Consider the following 26,879-nt stretch of genomic DNA (forward strand, 5'->3'; position numbering starts at 1 on the left):
ATTATAGTAAACAAAATAAATAACAATACCCCATATCTCTCTTAACACTGAGTTATATAAAATGTGATAAGGGATATAGCAATAAGATCTGAAAAGTCTCCATTTCTGTTACTTTCTTTAGTATCCTACCAATTTTTATGGTAGTTATTACAAACATGGTCTCGGTCACCTTCATTTGAATAAATGCTATGTCTAATGAGAGTTTTAAATATCACTTCTAAATAATTTTGAGAGTTTTGGGTTCTGTCTCAATGAGAAGAAATTTTATCTATGTCTTAAACAAAAAAGCATCTTTGGAAGTAACCTCCATGACAGTGTTTGCAAAGATAAACCAAGAAAACTAAATCTCCCATGACATTGTTACTGACTGCATGGCTTTGTAAAATGTTACAAAGCATATCATCAATAGTATTAATCTGATTTTAATAGCACACTGTACCCATACAGGGGAAAAATACTAAGCAGTGTAGCTAAACCCTAAGTGCCTTTCTCAGTCTTCATTGAACATGTCCTTTTCTAGTAGCTGACTTAGGACAACAAAAGGGGGCAGCTGTATCAGATTTTTCATTTTCCCATCATCCATGACCCAGCACTCTTAAAAATAGTTGACATGTGTGGCCCCAAGACCATAACAGTACCTAAATAGGAATAATTAATTAGTGAGGAAAGTGGCAACTAAGTTGTTAATGTCAGAGAAGGCCACACTCTTTGTGTGGGGTTACTCTTCAGGAAAGACATTGTCCATTCATAGTGTCCCCAGGGTAACAAAGCACCTAATGGCTGGTTCTGGAAGAACAATGGTAAGATGCACTTCTTTTCTTCAGTGCCCTCACCATAAGGGACACAGAAGCAGATGGTCAAAGCACATTGCACAGAGCTCGATAGCAATCCCTTACTGCCATGGTGTATGACTCTTTGTCCTTCCTTTGCTCGTTTTCTTTGTTTCTGTAGTGTCAGTTTCAGCCTGTCTGTGGCAGCTGGTCCTATTGAGTTTTACTGCTTGCCTTCTGGAACTTCTAAATCACAGTGTATTTGAAACTTTCTGATTTTATCTCCACTAGGTTGTCAAGTAAAATCTTTCAATGGCATTAATGCTGATAAAGTTTGTCACGGTGATTATGAAATTCAGATTTTTATCCGTTTTTTGAAGTATTATTTTGAATGAAAATATGATCAACCTTTCAGCAAAATTAGGTTTTTCTAGTGTGGCAGGCAGCATGTGCCTATAATCCCAACACCTAGGCTAGCTGAAGCCATGTTTGCATGGGGAACCCCTCTCCAAAAACAAACAGAAAGGGTTCTAAGAGAAAATATTTATTTCGTCAAACTAAATGTTATCTTCTAATGAAAATATCAATATTGTCTATTTTATTATGGTTTGTGTTGTTGAAAAAGACCCTCATTGTCTAGGCCAAGCTGATATTTCTCGCAATCCTCCTGCTTCAGCTTCCCAGATGCTAGGGTTATGGGTGTGTACAATTATGCCCAGTGGCTGTGAAATATACATATATTATTGCTATGAAAGCCACATTTGTATCACTGGGATGGTTCTGATTTGTGAACTAAATGAATGTTTTACTGCTTGTTATTTTGTTTTGTAATAAAGGGCTAAGCCATACATAAGACAGAAAATAATAATTAGGCATAACTGTATTTATTTCCTGGTGGTTGCGTTTGTGGATTCCAGTTACAGTGTCTTCCTTACCATCCAGGTCACCTCTTTTCTTTCCAAAGCCAAATGGTTGTCTCCTTATACTGCTTTTGTTAGGCCAGGTATCCATAGGAAGATAATAAAAGATTCCTCCTACTTAATAACTTCCACACTCTGTATTATTAGTTCTTTTTTTCACATATAAGAAAGCTCCAGGAAACATTTTTCCTTCTGTAATTATGAGGCAGATATAATAGGGATTTTATCTGCCACACTTGATTATGACAGGTACAAGTTCTTTCATCATTCTCTACTTCATCAGGTACTAACTTTAAAGGGCTGCTGCTGCTGATAATGATGATGAAGATGATAATGATGATGAAGATGATGATGATGAAGAATTCTAGTAACAATAGTAGAACTTACAATAACACTTAGCATGCATTGTGTCAAGTATATCAGACACTATCTTTCTATCTTACGTTATGCAGAATAACTAAGCTGGAGCTCTCCAAGGAAAGCTAACATTCAAATATTTGACATCAAAGCCTATAACATTTTTGTCAGATATGTTGACTTCAACAATTGGCTTTTATTTAATGCTAATGTGACTGGGTTGCTATTTGCAAATCATTGCTCAGATATAGGAAAATATTATTTTAATTTATGTAACTAATCTCATCTTGCTTTGCTGTCTTTATTACTATTGATGGGATATGAAAATAATCTAATGAGGCTTTAAGGATTTTGTCTGTCACTTTAAGGATAAAACAGGTTCAAAGAGTGATGTCCTTAGCTCTGCTTCACTGGCTTTCTCCAGTGAGCCTGCCATCTCCCCTTTCCTTACCACTGTTGTCAAGCAGTAAGAAGAATGAATATCTCTTGATCATGAGGATGGGTCTGTGCTCGGTATCTGCCTCTGTCTTTTGTCTTTGCTGGTAGGCTACAACATGACTTATGCTTGATCAATTGCGTGTGTTACCTTAGCCCATTGTTGTAAGGACTCCACATGCTACATCCTCTCTCCTAGTGCTTTGCACCTCCAAGATTTTCTCCCGAAAATGTACAAGGATGATATACATCTCTTTCTGTTTCTCTGTATTTATAGCCCCTCTGCAACAATCCAAAGACAGAGGAGCGTAGGTAAAAGAAATGCTATCCATAAAGTTTGACAAAATAAACTATGTTGACGTGCCATGTCTGTATCCAGATGAACTTCAAAGTTGCAAACTCTTAAGAGATTATAGTCTGAGTCTTCAACCTAATGAGTTTAGCAGTTTAGCTGGCAAAGGCCTTACATAAATCAGTATTTTCCATACTTTATGCTTCTAAAAGCTGTCACAGAGCAAGCTTAATCAATTTTACTCAGTTACATATATTAGACCACATGACCCGATAGAACTCTGTTTTCTTTGACTGATATCACATGATTTATATGCTCTCAAATTGTTACCATAGGAACAAATACAACTCCACTCAAGCCCTCAGCATTTCCTGGGGTCTGCCATGTAAGTTAGACAGGCCTGTAGGATGGCTGTATTGTAGAACTGGGTGGTGGCATACATGCCAGGAACAAGGTTCACCACTGACTCGTGGCCTTCTGTCTACATAATGTTTCTTGTGGGATGAGTTGCTCTCCAAGAATTTCCCCAGTGCTCTTAGGCATCAAGGAACCTTGCAGGCACAGCAGGCATTGTGTTTTCTATTCTGAGTCTTTTGTATCTTGTAGATTTACTTCCTGTGGGGAATATTCTGAAATCTCATCTATGCCTTTTCTGCTAACTACAAAGCAAAGCTGTTAATGCTGTAGTACCATTAATACCAAATCCTTCCATTTCCCCACAGCACTCTATAATTGCTTACTACTGGGTTCCATAATTTTATCAAAAGAATTTATTTCTCTAGGGAAAAGGTCCCATTTCTCTATCCCTATTATCTAACCTGGTCCTTCTGCTGAGAACCCACAGAAGTGGGATGGAGCTACATAGGCAAGGGTTCCTGTCCACCTTCAATGTCCAGGACATTTGGGATAGGAACACTGCCCTCTGCTTGTGTTAAGTGCTGCATATTGGAAGTGGGTGGTCTGCCTATGTGCACATCATGGCGTTCAGAGATATATAACTTTCTGCTATGAACAAAGTACTCTATTTAAGTAAGTACTCACACAAAGACAGGTGCCAATACTGTGTGTTAATAATTTATTGCTTCTTATGTAACTCATACAATGAGATTCAACATTGATGTAGCCTAATGGAAAGTACACTTGTAACACTGTCAACATGCACATGCCTGACTTGAAAGTGGGTGATGTCCGTTAAAGCCCGCATTGACTATATACTTACTGAATTGTCAAGATGTAGACATTCAGAATTTCCATGGGGAGACATGCCTAAAATAATCTGGGAAGCACCATGGCCATATAGATTTAGTTTTCATTGTTGGTTTTGATCACAGCTGGTGTTAAAGTTTAACAGGCAGCAGTGCTTCAGATTAATATGGAATAGTGAGTCAGAAATCTCACTGTTAACAGTTGCACACTTAACAGTAAGCCTACTGAAGTGTGTTTCTGTTGCCTCCCACAGCTCTCATTACCTTAACACAGTGATCTGTCAGTGACAGGAGCTGATGAAAATTATATAGCCTCCCCGCGTGCGCTAAGCACATGACAGGCCTATGACTGCATGACTGGTTGGTGTTCAAAAGCATTGCACAGAGTCAACAGTATGGAGGCTTTTCTCTTCACTATCCAACCATTGTTGACAAATAAAATTTCACTGATTTTTCCCTTTTAAGTCTGTCTTTACAAAACAAAAATAACCACACACAAAAAAGAAACATAGGTATAACCTCTTTGTTTCTTTGTTTTAATAGAAATCTGTAGAGACAAGGAAGAAAATGTTGAGTGATCAACTTGCCTATCATACAATACTCCTCAGAATCCCTGGTTTTGTGGCAAAAGGTCTATTGTTACGATGTAGTGGAACGTAGTATTCATATAAGGCTGCTGCCTGGAAGCATTAGTTGTGGGAATGGCCACACCATCATCTATTTGTCCAACCTATCTGCAAATTTTGGCTAGCAGCCATAAGTTTGTGTCTAGAATGATTAATTTCTTTAGCAGAAGTGATGTTTTAGCTCCACAGTACTAGAGGCTGTATATTAAATAGAAAATGAAATAGAACAATTTCTGAATTTTAATATAGATTATCTAACAAGTAAACAAATGTATACTTTACATTTTATGTTTATGTACCTTACTAGACATTTGGTTGACTGGGATTCTAAAAAAGGAGTTTCTTGAAAAAATAGTAATTTTTATTAAATTCAAAAAGACTATTATAATACTAAAATGATAACCATAGTGTGAATTTACCTATAATGCCCAATCAGCAAGCTTATTACTGACTTGGGGCTTTGGGGTTATTTAAATCAATTATAATGAAATGAATTAAACCTCTGAAATATTAATAAAATTCCAAGATCTTCAAACATTACCTGAAGCTTGAAATAAAGAACAGTATACTTGCACCTTTACTAATGCCATTTATCATAAATTGTAACTTCAAAATTCTTAATGTCTGGCTTTACTTGAAACCATCCAATCTGTGCCTGTAGTAGATTGTTACTGTAGCCTCAGAACAGTACACTGTGCCTACATCAAAGTGGGCTATGTATAGACCCTTCTTATAGAATCTAAAACAGTTGATATCATAGTATTTAAGAGAAGAATTGTAGTTGCTAAGAGACTGAGAAGCCTAGGTGAAGGGAAGGCATTGGAGGGTTTTCTCATGAACATGACAACATGGCTCCAGGAAAGCAGCCCCCATGTTCTGTGCCACAGTAGGTGACTACAAATATCAATGATGCACTCACATTTTAAATTGTATGTGTATGAGTGTTTTGCCTACATTTATGTCTGTGTGCTTTGCATGCAGTGCCTGCAGAGGTCAAAAGAGGGCATCGGAGTCCCCTTGGAACTGGAGTAACAGAAGGTTGTAAGAGAAACAGAATCTTAGTCTCTGGAAAAGCTGTCAGTGCTCTTAATTGCTGAGCCATCTCCATCTCTCAAACACCCTCCAATCCCTCCATTGCCAAGTTAATGAAGTGATGTTGTCACAATAGGAAATGATGAATGTTTGAGGAGATGTGTTTATCTTCTTTCAATATAATCATATATTGTACAATGTTCACCTCATCATATGACCTGCCATTATTATGTACTATTTTTCTCAGTTTAAAGTAACTAACATCTTCAAAATACAAAAATTGTCTCATAAACTCTGGCATTCTGAGAGATATATTAAATGATGTTATCAGTAATGAATGGCAAGTTTTACTAGAGTGATATAGACTAGGACATTTTGAACTATGAAACCATATATTATAGTTAATCAAAAGCTAATAATTTTGTGGGGGAGTCATAAAACCAAAGCACTCATAACAGTCACCATCAAAGGCAATGTATAACTGTATTCCTCAGCTGTTTGTCCTAAACCTTAAGGTCTTCTATTAATAAGGCAAAGTAAGAGATTAGGGGAAAATGTTTTTCTTGAATAGATCCTCATTTGGACTTGCTAGTTGGTAGATGAGCTCTTTAAGCTGTCTTTATCAATTTGTATGAGATAATTAAACAATATTTCAACTAGAGCCACAATTCCAGTATCAGGAGTGGGGTTCAAGCATTCTTCACATGCTTCCTCAGTTGTTGTTGCTTCATCCACTGGGCACTTACACTGACTTCCAAACAGAGGAAAATAACACAGTGTACAAAGGGAAAAGGCTTTGGATGTTCAGCACTCCACTCTAGTCCTGATGTTTTCTCCAGACTTTCCCTCTCATGAGCCTCCAGCCCAAGATTCACATACCATTCCAATTCCATATGTACGCAAAGCCTTGTTGACATCTTGTTGCTTACTAAAGTGCAGTGATGCTCTGATGAGTCCTCAGGGGCTCTGGCAAAGCTTGTTTTCCACCACAATCACTACAGGTATATGGCAGAAATGCCTTTATGCCTTATGCTCCATGGACCACTCTCTTGGATGTGTAGTAGGACTGGGGTTGTGCTGTTATGGTCTAAAATAAAATGGCACATTCCTAAAATGAAAGAGCTCTACCTCTTCAGCCCTATGATGCTGGAAAATCACAGTAACATTACACAGCAGCTCTTTATGGTGGCTATCATTACAAGAGCAGGTATTACTTGGGGTGGGGGTGAGGGCAGGGGTTCCAAGGAACTGTGCCTTGACCTTTGCAGTATTAGATCCAGTCTTAGGTCTTAACAACTAAATTCAGTGTTTTCCCACACTGCCCTGCTTATGTTTTGTAAACATGACACAAACTTGGGTCACTGGGGAAAAGGAACCTCAACTGAGGAAAAAAATCTCCATCAGGTTGGCATTTGGACATGTCTGTGGGCAATTTTCTTATTAATGATTGATATGGAAGGACCCAGTCCACTGAGGGTAGTATCACCTCTACACAGGTCCTGGTTTGTATAAAATAAGCTAAGCAAACTGCTGAAAGCAAACAACAAAGTAGCATTTCTCCACAGCATCTGTTTCAGTTCCTGCCCAAAGGTTAACCTATAAGCAAAATGATCCAAGTTACTTTTTGGTCATGGTGTTTATCACAACAATGGAGAAATAGCTAGGATACCAACTTTGGGCTCTTTGACCTTTATTCTGCTCTTCTGTGGGGATCCAAAGGGAGTGCTGCAGACCTAAGTATTATTGTAATTTAACCCCCAAATCCAGAACCCAGCACCCTGACAGTCACTGTGCTTTCTTTATACCTAACAAACTGTGCGGCAACTTAAACACTCCCTCTCCTACTTTGAACCACACTGACTGCTTTGAAATGCTCTTGCAGGTTTCTGAACAATGAGGTCCTAGTCTTAGAATCTGTGGTTGATTCTGCAGTGGACTTAATTTTTATGGGTAGTTGGCAGCTTTATATGTCATTGAGGTCTTTGGCCTTTTTTCAAAAGGGTTTTTTTTTCCTCTTTTGTTTAGTTTTTTAATAAGAAAATGTGCACACTAAAGTAATATAAAGAAACATTCATTCACTTTTCACCACCACTTACATTTAAGTAGCTTGTTTTGCTTCTAGCCATTTCTCCTTGTGACTCTTCTTTCACAAATGAGCACAATGTCTCTGTGTAACAGTATATCCAATAATAACAGTATGTCAGGTCACAGAGGTTTCCCTCATAAATTTTACAGCTGTACAGAATTCCACTGCATGCACACAGCATGTTTATTCAGCCAGACACCCCTGGTTGGCTCTGTAGATTGAGTCCATGGTTTGCTATAAACTAACAGTGCAATGAATAACTTTCTGCATTTGCGATTTTACTGTTGAAGAGGAAACTTTAGGGAACTATCTTACAAGGGAGCTTGCCGAGTCAGGCTGTCTGTTCATATGAGCTCTGCTCTCTTCCCATCTGTAGAGTTTGTATGCACCAGTGTTTGAATGGTCAGTTTCCACACAGGTTTTTTTCTCAAAGTTAAGCTTTTGGAGTCCAATAGACATAGAGTTGTTTCAGTATGGTATTAATTTACATGTATCGCATGATGAGGACACTGAACATGTTTAGGCATTATTCCTGTATACCTTAATAAACTTGTGGTTCCTGGCTGTGATAATATATTTGAACCCCTGGCTCATCACTCCACTCCTAAGGAAAGTTATAGAATTTGATAGAAGAGCATAAAACTCTTGCTTCAAAAGGGCTCCTTCCCACTACATGCTGTGAAGAAATGCAGCATAGTAGTAGTAGAAGCCAACAAGAACCTAAACAGGCAGGCCCTGACTGGCTTCTCATCTGTTAATGTTAGCCAGTCCCCTGTATCAATCTCAGTTTTCTATGTCACATTTAGTAGTGCCTATGTAATGAGCTCTTATAGAGCCCAAATGTACAGGGTTTGGGAAGCAAATAGATAGCAATTCTTGTGGGATGACTTGTCCTAAGAGTGCACAAAGGCCTGTGTCCCTTCTCACAGGCATCACCCTCTGCATCTCCTCATGTGTATATCCAATAATGTCCTTATAGAATAGGCACCTAACTGAGATATCCCTTATCAGCCCTGTAATCAACCAGTAAAAGTCTTTCCCTAGGTTTTTTGAGCCTCCTTGTCAATTATCAAATATGAGGACAGGTCCTTCAAATTCCAGTTTATGAGTTTATGTGTGTAGGTCAAAAGAAGGGGTAAAGTAACCCAGGGCTTGTTCCTGAAATAAGGTGGGAGGAGAACTTCATGCCAGAGCCCTCCAGCTCTGAGGTGAGACATTAACTTCTGCAGGGTACAATTGAATTAGAGGCTAGCAAACAGTGTCCACTGCTGCAGAATTCTTTACTATCCCAGTGTGTGTGTGTATCAGGGTAGGGACACGCACACATACCTCATGTGGCAATGATCAGTGGCATCTGAGTAGAGTAAGATAAACTAAGCTTGAGGTTTCCTTCCAGTTTAACATATATTTTATCTTTTTGATTACTTTTTTTTACCTTTATGTACTCAAATTTTTCAAGTTTGATTCATAAGTAAGTCCTTCCTTTGAGAGCACATTCCCCATGGAGGGACACTCCCTTAACCTAAAGGCAGGAGGGAGGGCCTAGTCCCTACTCCAAATGACTTGATAGATTTAGATGACCCCTCCTAGAAGGCACCACCCTCCCTGTAGAGTGGGGGGGGGAATGGGATGAAAGGGTGGTCAGGGGTAGGTGGAAAGGAGGGAGGGGGAACTGGGATCTATATGTAAAATAAGAAAAAATAAAACAAACAAAAAAACAAAAATAATAAAAATACAAAGTCCTTCTTCATACCCAGGTTATAAAGGATTTTGTGTCTAACACTTAGGGTTTAATATGATACATTAACTGAAAGCACAGCCATTTAAGCTTTATGCTTTCACTGGAGCTCATTTCCATTAATTTTCTAAGACACTGTCCATCTCATTCATGTTTTAAATTTTATTAACATAAATTTATGCAAATTAATCTTTGATTATTGCCTATGCTCTCACATGTCATTTGCAATTGCTTCCCTATTGCCACTGTTATTTCTCTGCATGTGACATTCTTCTTTGTGACTTTCAGCTAGTTTGCTTGTGTTGTTTTGCTGATACTTAAAAAAAGAAATAGCACTTTTATTAGTATGACTTTTTCTATTTCCCACAATGTAAATTTTTGCCTTCATCATTTGTGAACCCCCCTCCCCATTTCATGTTCATGTGTATATAAATTTATAACTTACAGGGTCCCATTGCTACACATTTCATAGCTCTTAAAATTTTGACTGGTAACATATATATTTCCCAGATAGAACATATGCTTGAAACACATGTTCAATGTGATCTAGTTAAATCTAGCCAATGGACAAGTGCATCTTTTCATATTTGTGCTGAGAACACAAAATACCCTGTACCTCACACACTTCAACAGGCAGGACAAACTTCATGAGGGCAATTCTGTGGAAAATGATTAGCTGGTTATTTCTTTAAGACTTACTTATTTTTATTTTATGTGTATGAATGCTTTGCCTGTGTGCGGGTGTGTACTTCGTACAAACCTGATACTCATGAAGACCACAAGAGGGCACCAGATCCCTTAAACTGGAGTTGAAGATGGTGGTGAGCCACTATATGGGTGCTGCAAATTGAACCCAGGTCCTCTAGAAGAGTGACAACTGCTCCTAACGACTAAGCTTTGTCTCCATCTCCACTGATATGTATGGGTTTTAAAATTAGGAATTAACTTCCGTTTTTCCTCTAGTCACAGGTTTCATTGCAACTATTTACAGTTACTGTCTCCATTCTCATTGCTTATAGAAAGTCTTCAACGTCATCTTACTTTTTCTCTTTGTTGTTGTTGTTTTTAGCTTTTAATTTCTAGGTAAAAGTTCCTTTAATTATTATTTTTAATTAAAACAATCTTTTTATTTTACCTACCAATCCCAGTTCCCTCTCTCTCTCCCTCATCCCTTTTCTCCCACTACCACCCCCACTCCATCCCCATAGACTCCCATGGGGGTCAACCAAGTCTATCATATCCCTTTGCAGCAGGACCAAGTCCCTCCCCCCTGCTTTCCCCCAGTCCCCACGCCCATAGGCTAAGCAAGGTATCCCTCCATAGGGAATGGACTCCAAAAAGCCAGTACATATACTAGGGATAAATACTTTTCCCTCTGCCAGTGACTCCACAAACTTCCCAAGCCATACTACTGTCACTCACATTCAGAGGGCCTAGTTTGGTCCTATGCAGGTACCCCAACTGTCAGTATGGAGTCATTGAGCTCCCACTAGCTGGGTTCAGCTGTTTCTGTGAGTCTTCCCATCATGAATTTGACCTCTTTACTCATTGCTCCTCCCTCTTCAACTGGACTCTGGGAGCTTGGTCCAGTGGTAGTTGTGAATCTCTGCATCTGCCTCCATTAGTTACTGGATGAAGGTTTCAGGGGATCATGTCTATTTCTCTTTCTTGGTAGGGTCCGTGTATGTCTCTTTTAGGGTTCTCTTTGTTTCTTGACTTCTATGGGGTTGTGAATTATAGGCTGGTTGTCCCTTTCTTTATGTCTAATATCCACTTATGATTGTATATACCATATTTATCTTTCTGGGTCTGAGTTACCTCACTCAGGATGTTTTGTTGTTTTGTTTTGTTTTTGTTTGTTTGTTTCCAGTTCTGTCCATTTACCTGCAAATTTCAAGATGTCATTGTTTTTCCACGGACTAGTACTCCATTGTGTAAATGTACCACATTATTTAGTTGATGGGCATCTAGGTTGTGTTCAGGTTATGGATTTTACAAATAATGCTGCTATGAACATTGTGGAGCAAATGTCATTGTGGTATTAGCATGCATCCTAATTAGGATTTGATAACAATATCTAGTTCTTATGTTACATAATGAGAATGTTGATTGCATTATTTTGCTTTGTACCATTAAAGACTTATTGGAATATAATCTGAAGGAAAATTTGAATGTTCCATGTACGCTTGAGAAAAATATATATTCCATATTTTTGGAGCATAAAACTTGACATGGATAGACAGGAGAGAGGGAGAAAGTCACTCAGAGCTCCTAAAGTCTGCCATACATCTTACAAAGAATAGTTGAGTTCTCCTATATATGTAATTTTGTCAATTTTATCTGTGTTTGAAGGAAAGAAAATGGCTTTTTATAAGTTACCATGGTAGGTCTTATTTTATGATAGTCACTTGTGTTGAATCTTGAATATATAGATATTGATAGCTTGTTTTGACATGAAATGAAACCCTTTTGTTATAAGAGATCTTTCATGTTTAACATTTATAATTTTATCCAGTCTATTTTTGTTTTTGTTTTTTTATTTGTCTATGTCTTTGCCCAGCCCTTCATTTCTACCATTTCTAAAACCCTTTGTTTAAATGCAAAACATGTAGTCATGTTTTCTTTTTTGAGTCAATTAGAAATTCTAACAAGAAAGGTAAATGGCACACAATCCTGTTAGTTTCAAGTCTATCATATTTTATGATTACCAATCATATTATGTGAAACATTATTTTTCTGTGCAACTTGTTTCCTTTGTTTTTTTCTTTCTCCTTCTATTGGTTTTCTTTTACAAGCCCTCATCATTCATATATCAACTGTTTTAATATGCTAAGTCTCCCACCAGGTGCTGAAGCATGGACCAGTGAAGGCATTGGCCAGTCATCTTTGTTCCTCACTTTTCCTTTTCCATTGCATTAGCTCTGTCTAAACACAAGCCATTTATATAATTTTTTATAATTTTATATAATTTTTTTGCCATTGTTCTTACAGTCATTATAAAGTTAGATCCACAATTAAATGTATAGGATGGTTGCCTTTAGTGTTTTCCTTGGGTCATGTTTTGGTTGAAGTAGATTCTTTCAATTAAGTATGTATCTGGGAAGTAATCTTGAAAACCAAAAATTATGGAGCTGAGGGAGACACAGGAGGGAGGTGGGTAAGGACAGAGATAGTGAGATTTTTTAATTTATTGGAAAAGTTTTAAGTATTCTTATGTTTTTTCTTCATGGTGTGTCCCCATTTTTCATACTGAATTGTCTTTGCTTGTCTTATACATTGGCATCTTAGCAATCCTTTTCACCTTTTGATTTCTTTTCATAATTTGTGTTTTCTTGACTTTTGCACATCCCTGTGGTCTTTATTGTATTTCAGTTGAAGCTATTCTGTCTTAGGCACTTTGTAACTTTCTTTCAGAGATCATTTTTAAAATGACATTTTGGAGCTAGAAAAATATCTTAGCTGATAAAGGCTAGGCTTACAACCAAAACCTCAAAAACAACATTTTGACAAATTCATCACCATCAGTCTATCCTTCATCTATTTGTGCTCAGATGCTTTAAATATCTGATTAAACACCTTATTTTGCATTGTTATGTGCTTGTTTCCAAATACCTTGGGTCTTATTACAATTCTTGCTTTTAGTTTTTGTCTTCATGTGAGGGAGAATAATAAAGTCTCATTACTTATATCCTTTTGACTCTCAGTTCTGGTCTTTTACAGAAACTATATGAATACTATCTGCTATTTTCTGTTTGTTTTCAACTGTCTTTTATTCCTAGACCAGCAAATAGATTATATTTTTTCCCAGGAATGCCTTCTTCTGTTTCTTCAGTGAAGTGTAGTTTTCATATCAGGGTCTTCTGATCTTATGGCTATCTTTTATTTCAGCAGACAGTTAATAGAAGTCACGTGGTCACAATCCCCATCCTAAGTCTCCAAGGCCATCAACATCGCCTCCCTCCAACATTGCCTTCCAATTCTTCCTCTGCTCATTTCCGGGACTTCCAAACACCTTTCTTCCAGTTCCCTGGGAGCTGTGGTGCGACCCACCAAATCTGTCAGTTGTGTTTCCCTGACACGAGGATGGGAACTTATCTCTTGTGACTGAGGTCCTCCATCTTCTCATTTTCATCCTCACCAAACTCCTGGTCTGGCTCTTATTTATAATATTCTCCCTGTTCTGATACAAAGAAGCTTTAGTGTTAGGGCATTGTTCTTTCCAAACTGGTAGGGGCCACTGTCATGGGGGATCCGAAGGAGATGCAGAAATCCTGGCTGTATTTGTTGCCTTGTCCCAACTGTTTTGAATGTTGGATCACATAGGGACTTTGTTTCAGGGGGTCTTGCTTGATCAAACCATATTAGTCTAGAAGGAACCCTCAGCTTTTCATTTTCTGTGGAAATAAGCTTGGTTATACCATTAATTGTTTAGCTGTAAATTGCAGCAGGAGAGATAGCCCTGAGCTGGTTAGCTACTCTTTAGCTGGCTGTTAAACTGCAGCAGAAGAGAGAGCCCTGAGCTATTCTTTAACTGGCTGTGAGACCACAAACCTGTACCTTGGAATTTTCTGCTGAACATTCTGTTTATTTCTTTAAGAGGCAGTTATTTTCTGTCTGAGAGACCTGAGGTTGTGAGGATGGTGATGGTCCCCAACAGTACTAGGCATGGCATGACTCACTGTGACACTGGTGTCCACTTGCTGTGGGTGAAACTATTCTTCCCAGGCTGCTCTATATGAGACACTGACTTCTAGACTAAAAACCTTTAGACTAATATTCAAATACCTTTAGACTAATATTCAAATATTCTCTACCTGTAATTGCATTGATTTTTATCTGTCTATTCTACCTTACCCCTAAAAAGGAGTTAAGACTATTGTACTCTAATATAATTGCATGAAAAGGGAGCTTATTATTTTAAAGAGATTTTGGTATTTTAACCTGTGGATGCTGACATGTGGAATAATATATTTAATTAGTAAAGAAAAACGGTGTGCTTAAGGAAATGCAGGCAAATGGGAAATATGGTTGGTATTTCAGTGCTTTACAGATTTGTATGTGAGCCTCAATATATCATTTATTTCTCTGGCTTACTTTGTTGATTTGTAAAATGAACTATTCTGTCATAAAATTTGAAATATGTCAGTGTATCTGTCTGAACATGATGTACTAAAACTTAAATTCAACAGAAAGCAAATCTATAGTGATTAAACCGGTCTGAATCTGATTGAACTAGCTTGAACAGGATAAAACCTTCTGAACTGGATAGAATGGATTAAACCGGTCTGAATCAGTCTCAAACTGATCAAACCGGTCTGAACCAATATGAACCGGATCCAACCGGTCTAAACCAGATAGAGCAGGATAAAACAGGTTTGAACTGGTCTGAACTGGATTGAACCACTCTGAATTGGATCAAGAAAGTCTGAACCGGTCTAAACAGGATCAACCCAGTATGAACAAGATCGAACTTGTCTAAACCAGTCTAAACCAGTCGGAACTGGATAGAACCTGTCTGAACCTTGATTTGAGCCTGAAAAAAAATGCCTGAACCAGATCCGAACCAGTCTAAACCTATCTAAATCGTCTGAATTGGGTTGAACCGGATAGAACCAGTATGAGCCGGTCTAAACCAGTTTGAACGGGATTGAACCGATCTGAACCAGATTTTTAATATATAAATTGAATTAATCCAGCAGTATTTCTTTTAACAGTTGTTATTTCCTCAGCAATGAAACAATTTAAAAATAGCAGAACAGCATATAGTATCCAAAGATCCTCTGTGCTTTCCATCTTTACATGACTTCTTTATTACTCTATTTCTTCTACTTCTATATTTTAACCTTTTAAGACATGGTTTAACTGTGTTATCTATCCTGGAATTAACTCTGTATACCAGGTTTATATTGCTTGCCTCTGTCTCCCAAGTACTGGAATTAAAGGCATGTGCTACCACACCCAGTTACTCTACTTCCTTTTTTTTTTTTTTTTTTTTTTTTTTTGGCCTTTACAAGCATGTTTTATTTATTGTTTAGAATAAAACTTCTAATCATTTCACTTTGCTGTCCTGTTTCAAATATTTATTTTGTTTCAATTAATTATTTTTTATTTTACATGTCAATCCCAGTTCTCTCTCCCTCCCTCCACCCTCCTTCCCTCTTACCCTCACTGCCCCCTCACATGTACCCTGACCACCATCCCCTCCCATCCCCCCCACCCCAATTCCACATGTAGTGCAATGCCATCCAGGTGGGGTCATGTAAATCTGTCAAGTCATTTGAAGTAGGGACTAGGACTTCTCTCCTGTCTCTAGGTTAAGGCAGTTATCCCTCCATGGGGGATGTGTCTGCAAGGTCCTTTTGTACACCAGGAATACATCCTGGTTCCACTGTCTGAGGTCCCTTAGACTGCTCAGTCCTTCTAGCTGAGACCCATATTCAGGGAGTCCTGAGTCAGTCCCATGCTGGATTCCGAGCTATCATTCTGGGGGCCTGTTAGCTCCTCCTTGTTCAGGTCAGCTGTCTCTATATGTTTCTGCAACCTGGTCTTGTCTTCTCCCTCTGCATCTGAATTCTAGTTCGACTCAGTGTTTAGTTATGGGTGTTTGCTTTTGTTCCCAACAGGTACTAGATGAGGGCTCCATGATGGTGTATAAGTTAGTTGTTGATCTCACTATCCAGGAAGAGCATTTATGGTAGCCTTTCCAAAGTTGCTCAAATTGTTAGATGGCAACAGTTTTGTAGGTCTCTAGACCTTTCTTTAGGTTCAGTTTTCTCTTCACATAATGGCTCCATCTTTTATGTTATCTCTCTCTCTCTCTCTCTCTCTCTCTCTCTCTCTCTCTCTCTCTCTCTCTCTCTCTCTCTCTCATCTTCTATTCCTAACCTGACTCAATCTTCCTAGTCACACGTGCTTTCCTCTCCTCCCCTTCCCTCTCCATTCACTGCCCCACCCCACTTCCCATGTGCTCTGGGGGACTTCTCCCTTCCCCCTTCTGTGATGGATTTTTGTTAATCTCTTAGAATACACCTAGTATCCTAGTTCCTCTGGTGGTGTGAATTATAGGCTGGTGATCTTTGTTCTAGGTCTAAAACCCATAGATGAGGGAGTACATATCATGTTCCTCTTTTTGTGACTGGGTTACCTCATTCCGGATGGTTTCTTCAAGCATCATCCACTCGCCTGTGAATTTCAAGATTCCATTTTTTTTTTTCCTGCAGAGTAGTATTCCATTGTGTAGATGTGCCATATCTTCTTTATCCATTCTTCAGTTGAGGGGCATCTAGGTTGCTTCTAGGTTCTTGTATTACAAATAATTCTGCTATGAACATAGTTGAGCACATGTCTTTGTTGCATGGATGTGGATCATTTGGGTATATTCCTAAGAGGTGGATTGCCGGGTCCTGTGGTAAACTAATTTCCATTTTCCTGTTCTCCATTCTGATCTCCAAAATGGCTGTACGAGTTTGCACTCGCACCAGCAGTGGAGGAGTGTTCCCCTTTCTCCACATCCTCTCCAGCATAAGATGTCATTGGTGTTTCTAATTTTAGCCATTCTGGCAGGAGTGAGATGGGATCTCAAAGTTGTTTTGACTTGCATTTCCTTGATAGCTAAGGACACTTTCTTAATGTCTTTCAGCCTTTTTAATTTCCTCTATTGAGAATTCTTTTTTCAGTTCTGTACCCCATTTTTTCATAGGGTTATTTGGTGTTTTGTTGACTAGTTTCTAGAGTTCTTTGTGTATTTTGGAGATCAGCCCTTTGTCAGATTGTCAGATTTGTCAGATTGGTGAAAATCTTTTCCCAGTCTGCCATTTAGTCTTGTCCACTTTGTTCTTTGCCTTACAGAAGCTTCTAACTTTGAAGAGGTCCCATATATTAATTGTTGATCTCAGTGTCTGTGCTCCTAGAATTTTGTTCAGGAAGCCATCTCCTATACCAATTTGTTCTAGGGTACCTCCTGCTTTCTCTTCTAAGAGGTTCAGTGTGGCTGGATTGATGTTGCGGTCTTTTACCATTTAGACTTGAGTTTTGTGCATGGCAACAGACATGGGTCTATCTGCAGTCTTCTACATACCATCGTCCAATTGTGCCAGCACCATTTGTTGAAGATGCTTTCCTCCTCCCATTGTATTCTTTTAGCTGTTTTGTCAAAAATCAGGTGTTCAAAGGTGTGTGGGTTAATATCAGGATTTTCAATTTGATTCCATGGGTCTACTTGTCTATTTTTTGTGCCAGTACCAGGCTGTTTTTAGGACAATAGCTCTATAGTAGAGCTTGAAGTCAGGGATGGTGATGCCTCCTGAAGTTCTTTTATTGTACAGAGATGTTTTGGCTAACCTGGGTCTTTTGTTTTTCTATATAAAGTTGATTATTATCCTTTCAAGGTCACTGAAGCATTGTGTGGGATTTTATTAAATATGTAGATTGCTTTTTGCAAGATTGCCATTTTTACTATATTTATCCTACCTATCCAAGAGCATGGGAGATCTTTCCATTTTCTGGTATCTTCTTTAATTTCTTTCTTTAGAGCCACTAAGTTCTTATTGTATAGATCTTTTACTTGTTTGGTAAGTGTTACACCAAGATACTTTATGTTGTTTGTGGCTATAGTAAAGGGTGATGTTTCTCTGATTTCTTTCTCAGCCTCTTTGTCGTCTGAATACAGTAGGGCTACTGATTTTGTTTTTAGTTTATCTTCTATCCTGAATTTCTGGTAGAATTCTGCACTGAAACCATCTGGCCCTGGGGGTTTTTTTTTTTGGTTGGAAGGCTTTCGATGACTGCTTCTGTTTCATTACAGGTTATAGGTTTATTTAAGTTGTTTGTCTGTTCTTGATTTAATTTTGGTAAGTGATAGTTGTCCAGACATTTCTCCATTTCCTTTGAATTTTCAATTTTTGTGGGATACAGGTTTTCAAAGTATAACCTGAAAATTTTCTGGATTTCCTCTGTGTCCATTGTTATGTTCCCCTTTTCATTTCTGATTTTGTTAATTTGCATGTTCTCTCTCTGCTTTTTCATTAGTTTGGATAAAGGTTTGCCTATCTTGTTGAATTTCTCAAAAACACAACTCTTTGTTTCATTGATTTTTTTGTATTATTTTCCTGGTTTCTATTTTGTTAATTTCAGCCCTCAAATTGATTATTTCCTGGCATCTACTCCTCCAGGGTGAGTTTGCTTCTTTTTATTCTAACTGTTTCAGTTGTGCTGTTAATTCTCTAATGTGACTGTCCTCTATTTTCTTCATATGGGCACTTAGTGCAGCGAACTTCCCTGGTAACACTGCTTTCAAGTTGTCCCATAAGTTTGGGTATGTTGTGTCCTCATTCTCGTTGAATATTAGAAAGTCCTTAATTTCTTTCTTTATTACTTCTTTGACCCAGGTGTGGTGCAATTGCATATTGTTTGGTTTCCATGAGTTTGTAGTTTTTCTGTGATTTGTGGTGTTGTTGAATTCCAATTTTAAAGCATGGTGGTCTGATAAGATACAGGGGAGTATTCCAATTCTCTTGTGTCTGTTGAGGTTTGTTATGCCACCTAGTATGTGGTCAATTTTAGGGAAGTTTCCATGTGGAGCAGAGAAGAAGGTATATTCTTTTGTGTTTGGATGAAATGTTCTATAGATGTCTGTTAAACCCAGTTGAGACATAACTTCTGTCAGTTCTTTTGTTTCTTTGTTGAGTTTCTGATTGGTGGTCCTGTCTAATGGTGAGAGTAGTATGTTGAATTCTCCCACTATGAGTGTGTGAGGTTTTATGTGAGGTTTGAGTTTTAGTAGTGTTTCTTTTATGAATGTGGGTGCTTTTGTATTTGGGCATAGATGTTCAGAATTGAGCCTTTGTGTTGATGTATTTCTCCTGTGATAAATATGAAATGACCGTCTTCATCTCTTGGTTAATTTTGGTTTGAAGTCTAACTTGTTAGATATTAGGATAGCCACACCTGCTTGCTTCTTGGGTCCATTTGATTGGAAAATCTTTTCCCAGCCCTTTACCCTGAAGTTGAAGCTTAGATGTGTTTCTTGTATGCAGCAGAAGGATGGATTCTGTCTTCGTATCCATTCTGTTAACCTGTGTCTTTTTATAGGTGAGTTAAGACCATTAATGTTGAGGGTGAGTAAAGACTATTGATTGTTGATGCTTGTTTGTTTTCCATTTGTTGTTGGCAGTGGTATTGTGAATATATTTGTGCTGCTTTACCCTTGGTTTCTGGTGTAGTGAGATTATCTTTTGCCTATGTTTTTGTGGGTGTAGTTAACGTCCTTGGCTTGGCGTTTTCCTTCCAAAACCTTCTGTAGGACTGGATTTGTAGATACATATTGTGAAAATCTTGCTTTGTCATTAATATCTTGTTTTCTCCATCTATAGTGATTGAGAGTTTTGCTGGGTATAGTAGCCTGGGCTGGCATCCGTGGACTCTTAGTACTTACAAAACATCTATCCAGGACCTTCTGGCCTTGAGGGTTTCAATGGAGAAGTCAGATATAATTTTGATAGGTCTGCCTTTATATGTTATGTTACCTGTCCTTTTTCCTTCGCTGCTCTTAATATTCTTTCTTTATTCTGTATGTTAGGTGTTTTGATTATTATATGTCGAGAGGTCTTTTTTCTTTGGTCCAGCCTATTTGGGGTTCGGTATGTTTCTTGTACTTTCATGGGCATGTCCTTCTTCAGATTGGGAAAGTTTTCCTCCCTGATTTTGTTGAATATGTTTTCGTCACCTTTGAGCTGGGCTTCCTCACCTTCCTCTATGCCTATTATTCTTAGGTTTGACCTTTTCACAGTGTCCCACATTTCCTGGATGTTTTGTGTTAAGGATTTGTTGGAGTTACGATTTTCTTTGGTTGATGAATCTATTTCCTCTAGTTTATCTTCCGTGCCTGATATTCTTTCTTCTACCTTTTTAATTCTGTTGGCTATGCTTGTTTCTGTAGTTCCCGATTATTTGCTCAGTTTTTCTATTCCCAGCATTCCTTCGATTTGCGTTGTGTTCATTTTCTCTATTTCAGTTTTCAAGTCTTGAACCATTTCCTTCACCTGCTTGTTTTTTCTTGGATTTCTGTACTTTCTTTACTTTCCTTAAGAAATTTGTTCATTTCTTCCAATTATTTGTTTGTTTTTCTTCCATTTCTTTAAGGGATTTTCTCACATCTTCTTTGAGGGCCTCTAACATTTTTATGACGATAATTTTTAAGTCATTCCGTTTTGCTTCATCTGCTTTGTTGTGTTCCAGTCTAGTTGGTGTAGATTCCCTAGATTCTGGTGGTGTAATGCTTGTCTTTGTGTTGTTAGGTGTTTTCTGGTATTGCTGTCTTCCCATAGCTTCTTCCTGTAGGTGTTTGTGTGGTCTCTCCCTCTCTCTATGGTACTTCCCCGGTGGGCTTAGGTGGGTCAGAGGTTCGATGTCTGTAGCTCTGGGTGGTCCAATCTCTAGGAGGTCTCTCCACAGGCAGGGGCCCAGAAATGGGGGTCAATGATCAGGGTCCAGCAGAAGACTCGCGATGGGGGTCAAAGATCCCAAAGGCTGGGACTCAGGATGTTCCTTGTGCCTATAGGCAGATCTAGCCTGACCTGGCTCTCTCCAGCTGAGGCCTCTTTAGCAGAGGCCCTGCGATGGGAATCAAGGAACTCAGAGTGGTCCTGCAGAGATAGGCGGATCTCTGGGAAGGGCCCGGAACTCCAGTAGAGGACCATCAGTGGGGATCAGAGACCAGGCAGGTGGAAATTACGGGTGGTTCCAAGTGGATATGCAGGTCTTCTGTGTTCAGAGCACTCCCGGAAGTTCCTCAAAGGTGTCTGGATTGTTAGCTCCATCCTCTGTCCCAGTGCTCAACCAGAGCTGTGGGACAGTGTGCAGGGTAGGGCACAGCATAGGGCGAGTGCAGGCTCTTGGTGGGGGTGGGTGGGGGTGTATCAGAGCTTTAAAAGTACTCTTGATGGGGACAGGACATAGGGGCAGGGGGATCCGGGGCCAACCCAGGGAATTCTCGGGGAAGGGTATAGGGGAGAGTCCACCCGAATTGGTCCCAGACTCACCTCTAGCCAAGGCCTGGCGATGGGGGACAAATTAATAAATTCTTTAGGAACATGTATTACAGACTTAGAAGGAGCCCAACATGCCAATAGCCATACTTAAGACACAAAGCCACCTGAAGCTAGGTAGGTGGTGGCCAAACTCAGACATAACTCAAGGTGAGCAATCAGAAATCGCAGTCAGACATGAGATGATAGGATGATATGGACATTGAATGAAGTTTAGCCAGAGAGAAACAGGTCCATGTATAATGCAGTCCAGAAGAATATGGTGCAAGACAAAGAGCATATTTTCTAAGAAACCCTGAAATATGTTCTATATCACTGATATGAGTATCTCATTTCCATAAATATTCCTTTTGTAACTCAAAAGCTGTTTTTTACGCTTTAGCATGGATGTTTCTGCAAGTAAAATGTCCCTAAAACATTAAACAAAGTGGGAAAGAGTAATTTTGTTTGAGCAGGTTCGGGCTGGAGGGAGGCAGAGAGAGAATATGAAATTGATGTGTAGGGAGGTGGGAACCTCTGGAAGGAGTGGGGGGAAGAATTCTGTTCAAAACACATTGTGTGAAAAACATTAAATAAATTCATAAAGTATGTATTGGTGATATGGGGGGGAATCTCCAAATGTAACAAAATGAGTCTTTAAGTTAAAAAAAAGAAAAAAGAAAGGGAGGAAGGAAAGAAAAGGAAAAGAAAGGGAAGGGAAGGGAAGGAAAGGAAAGGAAAGGAAAGGAAAGGAAAGGAAAGGAAAGGAAAGGAAAGGAAAGGAAAGGAAAGGAAAGGAAAGGAAAGGAAAGGTGATTTGGCAGGATCCACACAGGAATGGGTGCCCATTTAATATGATTCAGTTCCCACTATAAAAAGTGGGTAACTAACTACAGATTAACTTGGACACACAGACAAACTTTGCAGGGTTGAACATCTAATCACCAAGTTTGCATCATGATTCTGTGGCCTGAAGAAAATCTCAATTAAAACGGTTCTTAATTCTGCATTAACCTTGCTGACCTCAAGTGTTTGTTTTTCAGCTTTGTTAGTCTGTGCTATTTTGTCAATGTGACCTTAATCATCTCCAGATTTGCCAGGTGCTGTGGAATACAGTGTTCTAAATGGTTCAGGGCCCAAGATCTCCAAGGTGCATGCTTTCCTGGTTGGGTAAACAGTACTATATTAGAAATGCCTTTTCTGATTTGTTAGCTTAATTAGGGGAGACATAATTAGATTTTGAAAGCCAGTTCAACTTTAAATAACTTGTTTTTTAGAATGGAAGGTAATTCTTAACTTTCCTTCATCTAGATGTGTGCTCTTTAGTTTGCATCTTGATTTTGCTTATTTTCTCTTTTGAACAGTGTAATTGTTCATTAATATCCTAGCTCATATCATTCTCACCCTTTCAATAACAAAAGTTCAAAGACAACCATGTTGCCTTTCAAAAAACCTAAGATTTCTGCTGTCATGTTGCACAGTAAAGACACCATGGTTGAGAACCCATGTATTTAGAGAAATAGTATTTCTCTAAAGTTTCTTTTGCACATTTTCACCAGAATAACTAATAAATATTTGGACACATATAACCTGAGACATTATAGAAATTGTACAGATATTAAAATGTCATAACACTACTAAAATATGCATAATATTCTATTAAAATTTTTCTTTGCATACTAAAATATCATTTAGGTAAATGTGAACAAATATATTCACATGTACAGTGACATATATATATGCATACACACACACACATATATATGTACACAAACACACTTTTCCATTTGTATACACATGTGCTTACTTTATTAAACATTGTAAATTTTTTTATATTTATCTACCACTTTCACAAGTGAAGCAATAAATATATATTTTTTATTGTTATATATGTGCTATTATATATTGGTCAACTCTGAAGATATTTCTACTGTAAATCTGATAACAATAATCAGTGACCTTTACTACTACAGGCGGCACCAGTTAGAACTGGTAACTTACCTGAAAAAGAACCAAAGATAAGAAATAAGTGAAGGGATAGTCTATGAGATGAAAACCACTTAAAAGTTTGATGATGAAATGCTTCTACATGCTGTCGCATGCCTTGTTAGAAATGTTCATTGAACCACGTAATTAACAAAGGTCCATGCCACCAGTTCTATCCTACTTACATTCTTCTACATTTGTACATTTGTTGTTTGTAAAAGGCACTTGGCAGGTATTGTCAAGTGAAAAATTTTTAATAGCCAGTCTCCATTAGCTTTGGATATTTGATGAAAATAAAGTGTATAGATAAGTTATATATTCCCTTTTCATATGGATCACATTTGGCTATAGAATTGTCATGCCTTGACTTTAAACTCTACTTGAAATATCTTAAAGCAGAAGAGAGTGGTTGAATCATGTCATCTTTCTAAACTCAGAAGAAGTTTGAGTTCTCAAATCTGTATATCCTTAAATGTGTGGAATGAGAAATCATGAATCTATAATTACTTTAATGGTACAATCATCATTCATATGTTCCCCATGAGACTATAAATGTGTGTTCCTGTAAATGGGAAGATGGCAGGCTAGCAACATTTATCAAAAACCAAAAAATTACTGGCCAGTTGGCTTTGGATAACCACTTTGAGGACTCTGCCCTGGGAAAGACTATTTCTCCTGTTTTCAGCATTCATTAGTTTCCAGTAGCTCATTGTCTAGGGTTGGTGACCCATGAGATTCCCCCTGCCATGTTAGCATGTCTTTTGGTGTTGTTCTTGTTAACATCTTGTTTGGGCAGTCATGTCATTAAGACTTCATGAGTGTAGCTTCCCAGATATTTCTAGAGGACACAATATTACAGCAAACTTTCTAGTCTTCTGGCTCTTACAATTTTCCTGCTCTGTTTTCTGCAATATTCTCTGAGCCTCAGGTACAGGAGTTGTACAAGTAACACTATATGGACTAAGCAATTTGATATATATGTAACAACAGTGTAAAAGGGGGGCCAGAGGCAATGAGTTTAAGAAAACAAGGATGGTGTATGTGAGAGGGAAGGGAGGGGAAAGGGATAACAGAAATGATGGAATTATAGTGCGTCCTGAACAGATGGTGCATATTATAGAAGTCCACCATAGTCAATAGTAGAAGACTGTGAACTTGCACAGGCCCAAGCCATGTCCAGACTACTATTTTGTGACATTTAAAGTGGTAGCATGCTATTCATACTATTGTTCATACTATTGATACTTTGTCAAGTAAAATATTTAAACTTGTTTTAATGCTATATCCAGCAAGCATCCTGACAGTATACAAATTCTGACCCATGTGGCAGGAATGGAGGCACACTGCTAACTAGCTCAGTCATTTGAGAATGTGTAATGTCTTTGTTGCAGTCATCACAATTTGCTATCCTAAGAAATATGTCTTGAAAATACGATCTTTACCCCAAAGTGCTCATTTCACAACACAAGTAAATAAGAGAGAGGCATCCACTCTGAGGAAAGTGGTTTGCCTTCTGAGTTGCTCTAGACAGTGGTAACATGATGAGGTTCTAGCCTACTACTTGACAGGAACAAACAACCAACCACTGCAGGAAATCTGCAGGGAAGGGAGGTTTAGTTTTCACTACCAGTTTTAAGTCAGTGCTACTTACAGCTGCCACAATGTGTCTGAAATTTGGACAAACTCTGATGGTTTTATTCATTTTATTCTGCTTGGAAGACCATTTCTTTAATCTATGAAAAATTAAATTATATGACTTTTTAATGGGAAATCGTGTGTTTTCTTTTTTTTTAACTGAAGAAATACCTTTTTATCTTCCAGAGCTTCCGTATGGCTGGGAAAAAATCGATGACCCCATATACGGCACGTACTATGTCGAGTAAGTCTCTACATGTGACACTAAGTTGTCACTAGTATGTTGTGAATTGTGTAGCATTTCATTTATTGAGCATGTGTGGCTAACAATCCTCTTTTATTTAACTCTGAGATGTCTGCAAAGACTCCAACAGTGTGACAAGCTACTTCTTGATCCTGCCGCTGGCTGATGTGTCATTCTTTTTCTTTGACTGATGATTCTAAAACATCAATTGAAAAAGTGTGTTCCATGCTGTCCTCAGAATGAGTGATTGCTAAAGATATTTAAGTGAGTGCCTTACGTTTTGAAACCAAACTGTTGGGAGCTAACTGCTTGTGCAAAGAGATGTTCTATTATCCCAGTTTTCAAATTCTATTAACTGAATCAGGATGCCTTCCCGTGAAAGGGAAAGACAAAATTTTGGTGCTTTCTCATTTGTAGAACCCCACAGTATATCTGCAGTGTTCTTTCAGTGTAATGGACTTTCATGTTACCTGTTGAGCTGTACCGCATCAATATATAGTATGAATTGTCTCCATCTATATATTGTTTAACTCAGACTAGAGAATCTAATGACTAACATACCTCACACATATTTTTCTTAAGAAAATAGAATGATATTCATAATTCTCTAAAATTAATTATGTAATTTGCTTTCCATCATATTCTCTTCTGATAGAGAATGTTTGACTCTTATCCATCATGTGGTGCTCCTAGCATTATTTGAGTGAATCACAAAGCCTACGTACAATAATACCCAAGAAGTTCAGTGCTTGCAAAGCCAAATACTTTCCCATTGTTTATCAAGATTGAACTCTTTTTCTTCTCATCATAATCCATGTATAATAATAATCAAGATGGTCAGGGGTCATATATTAATGGTTTGCTTACTAAACTGATTTGTGAAAATGTTCAAGCAGTTACTGGCTTTTCTTATGTGTCAAGCCCTTCTTTGTGCTGCAGATGTTCAGATGAGCGAGACCTGTGAACCCTACTGCCCCTGAGTCTGTCCTGTATGAGCATTTGTCTCAATTAATTTGACCTCCCCACCCCATGATCATCTGGAGAAGCCCCAAGTTTGACTCCAAGTTTATCATTTTCATATTCATGGTCAAGGTGAATTTAACTCATCTACTATAAGCACTCTTCTAATATAGAGTTTACCCTCTAATGTGTGGGCACTCAATAGATATAAAAAGTAGGATAAATTCATAGAGTTATGCTTGATTGCAAAGAAGAGAGGGGCCGAAAGGAGAGGGAGAATATCATTTGTAAATACTTGCATGTTCTCCAAGTCCTATTAAACTAAAAATCAAGAAAATACTTGTTTTAATAATAATAAAACTGTATCTCTAAAAAAATTAACAGAATACTAAGTATAATAAATTTTAGCTTGAATGCTTGATTATATCTGTTTGCCATTTTAACATCTAGGGAAATACTCTATTGCTGAGATCCACACTCAACCTTCCTAAATTGTCTCAGTTTATTTAATGAGAGCACAGTACACCTCAGCATAGGGCGTCTGCAGTCAAAAGTGCTTCCGTATGATAA

The 26,879-nt window shown here is 38.2% G+C and overlaps 1 protein-coding gene across 1 annotated transcript in view; it reads left to right on the forward strand.

Annotated features, from left to right (window-relative positions):
- Positions 1–26,879, forward strand: part of Magi2 (membrane associated guanylate kinase, WW and PDZ domain containing 2) — a 1,383,694-nt gene that overhangs the window by 1,038,534 nt on the left and 318,281 nt on the right. Inside the window, exon 7 of the mRNA XM_051174837.1 lies at positions 25,292–25,349. Coding sequence (XP_051030794.1) covers positions 25,292–25,349 — 58 coding nt within the window. The remainder of the gene's footprint in view (positions 1–25,291; positions 25,350–26,879) is intronic.

The sequence above is a fragment of the Phodopus roborovskii genome, unplaced genomic scaffold (genome assembly GCF_943737965.1).
Source record: "Phodopus roborovskii unplaced genomic scaffold, PHOROB, whole genome shotgun sequence".
NCBI lineage: Eukaryota > Metazoa > Chordata > Mammalia > Rodentia > Cricetidae > Phodopus > Phodopus roborovskii.